This window comes from Plutella xylostella, chromosome 29 (genome assembly GCF_932276165.1).
Source record: "Plutella xylostella chromosome 29, ilPluXylo3.1, whole genome shotgun sequence".
NCBI lineage: Eukaryota > Metazoa > Arthropoda > Insecta > Lepidoptera > Plutellidae > Plutella > Plutella xylostella.
In genome coordinates, this window is record NC_064009.1 from 3,179,622 (window position 1) to 3,189,102 (window position 9,481).

The 9,481-nt window shown below is 37.5% G+C and overlaps 1 protein-coding gene across 1 annotated transcript in view; it reads left to right on the plus strand.

Moving 5' to 3' along the window:
* Positions 1-7,720, plus strand: part of LOC105385314 — a 206,477-nt gene extending 198,757 nt beyond the window's left edge. Inside the window, exons 24-31 of the mRNA XM_048631541.1 lie at positions 848-1,403; positions 1,546-1,786; positions 1,869-2,198; positions 2,344-3,474; positions 3,560-3,751; positions 4,062-4,124; positions 5,010-5,107; positions 5,418-7,720. Coding sequence (XP_048487498.1) covers positions 848-1,403; positions 1,546-1,786; positions 1,869-2,198; positions 2,344-3,474; positions 3,560-3,751; positions 4,062-4,124; positions 5,010-5,107; positions 5,418-5,682 — 2,876 coding nt within the window. The 3' untranslated portion in view covers positions 5,683-7,720. The remainder of the gene's footprint in view (positions 1-847; positions 1,404-1,545; positions 1,787-1,868; positions 2,199-2,343; positions 3,475-3,559; positions 3,752-4,061; positions 4,125-5,009; positions 5,108-5,417) is intronic.
* Positions 7,721-9,481: the final 1,761 nt, after the last annotated feature.

Below are 9,481 nucleotides of genomic sequence, written 5' to 3' on the forward strand. Positions count from 1 at the left end.
GATCGATGTGGAATGCTTCCCTTCTGGTCTCGCTTCTCTTAGACCAAGTCTGCGGTCGTCCGCAGACCAACTACTAAGGTCGATGTGTGCACCCTTTAAAATTCTTCCGCACAGTTTTCTAAAGTTTTCTAACCGTAGACGCTCCTTCCTTCGTTAGCACCTTTTTAGATCGTCCAACCTTTCTACTGTGACTATTATATTAGTGGCTTAGCATGCTTGTTAGGACAGTTTTCTGCAATACTAGTAGTTAAATTATACCCTTACCTTCCTGTGGAATTGTTACATCTATAAGGAATAAAGTCATCCTTTTTATTAAGTACGTTTGCAGGTATTGTGAAACCCTGTCCTGTTGAATGTCATGGGAACTAGCCTTAATATAAAATGCATTATTTTACTTAAAGCATTATAATTATCTTAAAAATATGTTTCTTAACGTATATTACTGTATGTACATAACTTTATAGTTCCAATGATGTTTGCCTTCTACCATTTTCATTGTCCAATTCATTATTGTTGTGGTGTGTTAAATAGCTACCAAATTACTACTAATCAAAGAATAAATTTGTATCGGCACAAAATGTAATTTACAATATTTTCCAAATTCCGCTTTATCCAAATTGGCTTCCGTATGAGCACATTTTTTAAACTACCTACTAAATTAGAATGCATGATAATAATCAAACTCAATTTTATAAAAGACTACAATTTTAATATACCTATCAGTGTTGTAAAATTTAATGTTGTCAAAGTCAATGTTTCACAACGTACTCATTCAACGCTTCATCTAGATTGAGAAATAAGTAAATACCTACTTCATCTTTTACCTCAACTGTAATTATCTGACCAGGTACACCTTCCCCAAGAAAAAAACGCAACAACTCTACACCCACAAAGAAGAACGCCGCGGAAAAGAAACAAATACTTCAACAACTCATCAGTCCAGCTTCAGCCAACGACCACTCGAAGAAGATAACAATGGGGGAACTCATACAGATGTCTGAAAAACGATCCCTTAGTACCGTTGAAAGTGCTCCGGCTTTCATTGAATACGGATTTGACAATAAAGAAACATCATTTGCGAGTGAAGCCTCTTCACCTTCGACTTCACCCTCAATGAGGCACATATCTGACCCGAAACTAGAAAAAAAAGTCACGTTTGCCAGATTACTAAACAAAGTATCTGCTGAAATGAGCTCTAGTTCTGAAGTTGATATGGTGAATACAATAGCTATTCCTATGGCGGTTATAGCTGATAGAGGAATGAGGGCCAAAGCTTCAAGTACGCCACCTTCTCCAAATGTTGAAGTGAGATCTCCACATAGCACTTCAAGCAATCAAGGAAGTGACTCAATGTCCAGTCTTGATTTGACTTTGGCCCATGCAGCTTTGAAGAAGTATTCCAGGTATGACTCATTTTGATCACCTTTTTTATACGAAGTTGGCTGCATAGGTTGATATTTGAAATAAATCCATCCATTCATTTCAGCTGACCCAAAAATGCGCTTATGTTAGTTTGACACTGAATTGGCTTTCTTCTATTACCAGGCAACCCAAAATCTCCAGCGCAGATTCAATCTTAGCGATGTTCCGGAATTTTTCATCATCTTCGGCTGCTATGGTATCGCGGGCGTCGTCTGGGGGAATATCAGCTTCCAGCACGCCTAGTGCTTCATCCCCGCAAGATGACACGGTTGATGGCGATGACGCTTCGATAGCATCCTCAGTGGTACCATCGTTAGCACCTGACTCACCTGTTGCGAGACCCCATAACACAATTGAAATTCAGGTTAGTACGATGGATTATGTATATACTTGTTATGACTGAAGCTATTCCGGCCTAACACTAATACGTTCGTATGTACTTTCAGGTTCTTGATCATCTGAGTGGGCATAAGTCATCACAGGGCTCTGGCAATAGCTTGCTCCATCCACCATCTATTCTCCTAGAAGTCCCGAGCAGTATTAACAAATGCCTATCCCCGATCAGAGAGCTCCCCACCCCTCTTCCAACTCCACTCCCTACTCCTCTACCAACGCCGCTGCCATCACCACGGTTCCCGAGGGCTAGAGACCCAAAACACGAAATGGACATTCAAAATGATTCCGTAATTACGTTTGCCTCACCAAGCGATGATGAGTTGGATGAAATCAGACCTGAAACAAAGAATGACAGGAACACTTCTGGTCTCCGTTTAAAGGTAACTGCGTTATTGATTTTAGGTACTTAAATGAGTGATATACGTACAAACAAGTTTTCTGTCCAGCACGAACCTGACACACTTGTCCCACATTTCTTGTGTTACTTTAAATTCATTCATTCAACCCCTTGATGTTTCGTTGCAGCTTCGTCAACCAGCAACATGCACAGAAACGCCGACACCTTCTACACACGTCACTGACTCCCCCAGCCCAAGCTTCACACACAGCCAAGATTCAGAGCGGGAAATGTCATCACCCTCTCCAGCTCCCGTCCTGTGTGTTCCAGTTCTCACGATAGAAAGACCTTCACCGGGATCGCCTCCTCCGCGACGAACACCACCGCACTTGGAACTTCATCCACCGCCATTGATAACGATTACTTATAATCCAAGTGAAGAATCAGACGAGCCTCTATCACCCAGGCCCCCACCAGCTGCAGCGAACATGTGCTATCTCAGCCCATTCTCTATGTCAGCTAGAGGGGAACGAGCTCCATCCGAATCTAATCTTTCATCCTCAGGGTATAGCTCCATGGCAAGTCCAGGGCCATCACGATGTGGCTCGAGCAACCCACTGTGTCCATCAGAAATGGAAGACCCTGGATCGGGAGGTGGTCCATCATGCTTTCAATCTAGAAGACGACCACTAATGAAAACGAATTCAAGTCCGGCAGGATCTAACGAGGAGTCCAAAGAAAGAAGACGGGGGAGATCTGATTCAGAAACTTTATCAGATGATCCTTTATTGGAGTCTAATGATGAGGGTATTGGAACAGATGAGAGGGTGGATGACGTGCCGTCCAGTGCGAAAGAGATGGAGACCATGGTAGCTCTAAAAGAAAGTTTAGAAATACCACAGACTGCGTTGACTTTGTGCCCTCCTAGTGGAGTGACCAAGTGTTCTATTGTTAGATGTATTAGTGTTGAAAGAGGTTTAGATGAGAAAGCTAGTTTGAAACCGCCTAATTTAGATGTTAGCAGACCGCTTAGTCCAGTAAGTTCAAGAAGTGAAAGTCCTCTGAGTGATAAGACGGGGCTAGGAAGATTTTCACCCCAATTTTATGGGCGACAGCTACCATTCACGGATTCGGATGGATTGTACGATTTCCCAAGTTCTGAATTTGTTAAAGGGACCAGTAGCAAGTCAGTTCTAGCTCAAAGAAAACCTGGGAAGAAGAGGGACAGGAAAACAACTCGGACGGTGTCTCACGAGGTGGCCGGCGCCGCCAAGTCGACGCTGCCGCACATGCCTCACTCCATGCACAACTTGCTCGAGGTGAGAAATATATTCCAAGATCTATACCCCACTGAATTCCTTTGGGGGCATATTTCTTACGCATCATTCTTGACGTATGGTGCAGGTGCCAGGGGCTCGCGACAGCACGGCGGCTGTGAGCGCGCGCGGGCGCAAGCTCGGCCGCCGCCGCTCCCGGTCGCAGGCGCCAACTGTACTGGCAACGTCGTCGTCCTCTGAAGACTCCGTGTCAGCTGCGTCGGTGGCATCCGTCGCGTCAGCGCGGGAGTTCAGAGTAGCACCGGATATTGAGATGCAGGTGAGGTGGAAAAATACCCACCTACATTAATTATATTTTGAAGATGTTTATTTTTTAGGATCTGAGTCAATTGAGTGTCTTAGCAGCACGCATGTTATCATGTCTTTTGACATAATAAATATTCTTACACTTTATTTTTAGTGACTGTCTTCAGCAGTTGTGTGAAGGGAGCCGTTTAATCAATGCTCGAGCATTGTTGTATGATCATTACATAAAACTATAGCTAATTACAATATTATTATCACTGTTTCTAAGTGACTTTCAACCTTTTAAGTTTTTCATTTTTTGTTGGTGTTAACAAAACTTTCAGTCGAGTGAGCCGGGTCGCCTAAAGAAGCCCATGTTAAAGCGACAGAAGTGCCGAAGCTCCGAGGTGACGCAACTACCCGACAACATCATTATTTTCCTAATACTCTACGCTACCTACTATACCTACTCATAATAATGTAGCAAGAAAGCAACATGGCATGATATAATCAGAAAACCCAGATATTTTTTTATGCAGACTTAAATTTTAAGACATAGTTGTATCTACTTACATTAAAGCGTTAATAGGTTTTCTGATCAGTACCATACCACATTCTATATTTGTGCTGTGCTCGGTATCCTAGTTCCACAGATCGTATGAAACCGTAACCTTATAAACTGTGATAATGAGGACGTTATAAATATGTTGATATATTTATGTTGATATAATAAAATATCATAGCCTCAGTGCCTAAATGTAGCAACTTATCGGTTGTAAAATTGAGAAGTCATATTCGAATATTAATAACTCTTTATTTGAACAAATTCCGTCCAAAAATTCAGAAATAAGCTAGTTTATCTAACCTACGCTGAAATATAATAATAGTTACTTCTCAATTTGTACACCGATTAAAGTTTTCCCAGAGTATAAGATTGATATGAACGTAGGTAGTACATTAATTTCATATCATGTATTGTATTTAACATTATTAAAGATATCTGCGCCAAGAAAAATCATTGTTCGTCTGATTGGCTTTCATTTTTCAAAATTATTTCAATTAAATATAGATTGGTGCATCTGGCTGCTAATTAAATATGCTAATTTACGTTCATGATCATGTATCCATCCATAACATAGTCAAAGTAGTCATTTCATCCTGGATCAATTGTAATTTTCAGAAAACATAGAACACATTGTTCAATATATTATACATATATAGCATGGGTATGAAGTATGTTGAGGCAAATAATTACAAATGGCATAATGATTAAAGACTACTTTCGTCTACAGGACACGACATCGAAGATATCTTCCAGTTTGGATCTGACTGAAGACTCGAGAAGACCAGTCAAAGTGAACAAGTTGAGGACAATTAGCAACCAAATCAGGTAACAGAGCTTGTCTTTTAAATTGTTCATAGGGTTTATGCGAGATAACATTTTAAAAGTTCCTCCATCCATGTTTGTGAAAACCTAGACAAAATCGTAGCTATTCGATTTTCAGCAGATATACAATCCAACACCGCTGTGACTACAATCATATTCTAACATTTGCTAAATAACATAGAATGTAGCCGTTTCGTAGCATATCGTAGCAAGTGCTACGAGTGCTACGACGTAGCCACATCGTAGCAAGCGCTACGACGTCGGCGTAGCCACATCGTAGTAGCTGTGATTAAATAATGACAAACTATTCTAGGTTTCTAAGAAGACTAGAACGCAGCCTGAAAATGAAAGAGAGTTACCCGGCGCTGTCGGATGATGAGGGGGACGAGTCGTCCAGTGTGACGTCACCGCTACTACAGGGACGGAAGGACACCCGCGTGCCCAGCCACGCGATATCAGCCCCTCTCCTCGGCGCCGCTAGGCCCAGAATAGCGCGGCAACGTCGATACGATAGGTCTTTTTTAGGCGAAGAAACTAGGACGTTAAATCCGGCTACGGCCAACGAGAATTCAGATTGATGTTGCAGTGAATGTGACGGCGGGACAGTTGTGCAAAAGACCGGTTCGACGGTCGACAAGCTACTTGTCAACTTGGCAGTCCACAAGATTCTAATTGTAATGTGATATAATGATATAAGAAAAAATACCGTTTATGTAGACAGCGCAATTTAAATATATTTTGTTTTTCTTAAGTTTCGTTTTGATGTCTGTAGACTAATCCATAACGTATATATTTATAGTTTTATGTATAAAAAATCTTATAGCAATAATATGGTTTAAGCACATAGGTTACGAGTTTTGACGTGGCTTCTTGCAAATTGTAAATAATTGCCCAAATGCAAGTTCTTTTTTAACGTTTTGCCTGTACATAGCTATTCTTAATGTTTTAAAATACTTACTGTTTAAATTTATTAATATTGCTCAAATGCATATTTTGTGAATCGTTTTTGTGCACTCTTTTGCTAATATTGTAAATATACAAGTATAACTCTGTAAATATGCGACTTCGAGAGAGATCTTTGTGAAATATGGAATTACAAGTGTCTTTAAGTGTAAATATACATGTTTAAATTGATAAGAAAATAAAAGGCCCAAAAAAATGTTTAAACAAGTGCACAAATAAGTACAACCATGCTGTATATTTATTATTGCGTATATATTTATGATGCACAGTACATATAACTCTTTCCTGTACTTAGTAACCGAGCATTTGTGTAAAATAACGAATATAATCCAAAGCACCATAGCTTAGGTACTGCATTCTAGTCTAAAGCCTACGGTAGACTTTTAAAAAGTAGGCCACACAATTATTTTCTAAAACCTATAAAATAATTCTGTGTAGAATTATAGTATTTCTGTGCCTATATCACATAAAAATCACAAATCATAATCATTCGGTAATATTACAGCGTAGTGTTATTACCTTATGGATGCAAATAGATTAGCTACCGGCTGATAACTATGAGTAATAACGAAAAATATACATCATAAAGAGTAATGTAAACTTTGTTTGTATTCAAGATGAATCAGAATATTTATAATGGACTAGTTTCGATATCCTAGTTTAGATTTTATTTAAAGTAAGCCCAGTTTTGTCATAATTGTACCTATAGGTAGTTGTGTCGGTAAATGGTTAGTGAGTAAAAACATGCCCTCGATTATTATCTAGTCACTTGTGTGTTTTGTTATAGAAACTCAAGCTACTTAATCTAATACTATTTTATAGTCAACTCAGTGTTATTATTAGATTCAGTCCCAGCAATAATTATTTGTGATTCGACTGTTTAAAGACTGACAACCTTGTGTGAAAGAACCAATTTAGGTAAATTGGATGTTGTTTACGTTCATGTTATATGTATGTATTCACTATACTTATAAATATTTAAGGAAGTTACACACATTTACAAGAAACTGCCAGGTCCAATGCCACTGAATATTGAATGCAAAGTATAACTTAATTTCAACCGAACCCTACAACGACCGATAGATTAATGATTGTAGCAATAACAGTCATTAAATGCGTGTAACTCAAATATAACAGCTAAGCTATAACTATTTATTCGTTTGAAAACTATGCAACGCCTTCATATAGTTACTATTATTTCAGAAAAGTATGGTTTACTTCTCCACAACAAATTAAATGTTGATAGTTTCAAAACAACTAGACCATTCAAGTAACAACTTATAAAATGCAGCTTAACTGCAACATACCTAATAAATACCTTAGATCAACCTTAGGTACCCCCAAACGAGATCCTTAACTGTTAATTAACTGTTTGATCAGTACTTAAATGTGTAATATAAAATTAATGTTTAAAAAAAGTATATGAAAATAATGGCCTGTTGTTTGAGACTGATTTTCTAAAACTTAACTCTTAAATCGCTAAATGTTCATTTTTGCTTAATCGTGGTGTGAATGGGTGTTTCTAAAATACTTATAGAATCTAAACCATCTCACATGAATTCTTTATACATCTGTATGAATAATATTTTATACGTAAAGCAAAGTATTATTTAATAATTTATGTATCATGTTATGTTTTTGTTTAAAATGCGATACTGAATGGCGAAAACCTCCCATTGACTTGCTGACAAGTCATTTACAGTAAAAGAATTAAAGACAAATTTATTATGTCTGAAAAATAATTCTTTAACGTTTGATACGATAGTATGATGATTACATTACACAAAATTTCCATACTTTGTAATTATTTTTCGAAAAGGCAGTTAGGTACGTATCTACCTACACGTAAGTTTTTTGTCGTGAGAACACAATTACACTAAGCAATAAGTACACAGAAGTGGACGGTATTTACACAAATAATGTAATTTAAAGTGTCGTGTGTTGTAATGTAAACGTCTTGTAATGGATTCAATAGTTCTAAAATATATATTACTTAATTAATACTTAATAAAAACTGTGATTTAACGTGAGAGGCTCAACTTTTTTATGCAAATGATATAAAACGTGCGAAGGAAACCTAATGTGAAACTAGACAAGTTTTTGAATCATTGAAATGTAACTTTACCGCAACCTGAGACGTGCCTCTACGATACAAATTCGGCGTTTTATAATATTTGTCTAAGCACGACTTTCTGTAGACCTTATAATATTGTAAATAATTAAACTAAACTTTGTATAACACAATTCACATTTGCACAAGGCCCACACATCACAAATCTTGTGATGAGATTTGAATACCACTTGTTATGAATCCGAAATGAACTCTTATAACAATATTGTAAGGTCTGTTGAAATGAGGTATTTTGTCAAATAGGACCAGCATAAGTAGATTGTAACCTATACCTAACGATATCATATAAGATGCACCTTCATTAACAGATTTTTTTATTTATTTATGCAAGTATAACAATCGTTCTATCGGACTGGGTTAATACCGTGGTATTGAATGATTATTGGATTTGATTATTATAATTATCTTAACGCATTGCGTTCGCATGATGACCTAAGTTAGTTGAGAGTAGGAGACGCAATGGTCTAAAGTTTTTCTAAAGTCGTGACAGAAAAATAGGTTGCCGCAGTCTTAATTTCTCTAATAACAATAAAACTTCTATGATCTCAAAACGTTGGATTTTTATCAGTGACGTTCCAGTTGCCATGTCAATAAACCCGAATTCAGAGTTGGTCCCATAATAAAAGTTGCTAAATATGTCGGGTACCACAATCCTCCCTGTATATCGTCAGCTCAGCCAATCGTACACTAACGGACCTCTTCAAGGGATAAAGATAATATAGTACTCAACTGCTCTTGGGCTCTTGGTTTTCTTCATCCAGCCACTACCGGCTACTTTAACAAAGTTTGTAAAAAGAGTGCCTCTTCATCTGTTTATTAAAAATAATTGTGTTCAGTAGAAGAATCATCACTTAATGCTACTAGATCCTTGTTATGTAGGTGTCACTCGCGAATTGGCCATAAATGGCTCTTTATAGGTATACTATAGGAAACGTGTAAATATATTTTACACTCTACGCATTTACAATATAAGGTGTATATTACATATTCATTTATTATTATATAAAAGTCTAATTCACCATCAATGTAAAGAATGAAAGTAAAATAAACTTTGCTTGTTAAATTCCCTTGTTTCATTGGGTACTTATGCCCAGTTCTAATTTTCGTAAATCTACCCTAAGCATGAACTGTTTTGCTAATATGACAATGTATGCAACCACAACACTGCATTTTTAACTTCTTCATAACATTAGTTATTTATTTCCTAAGTTAATTGAATGGATCACTAACAACAGTCAGTATGGTGGGCTCAATAGAGCCATACACGGACTGCACGTCTAGTG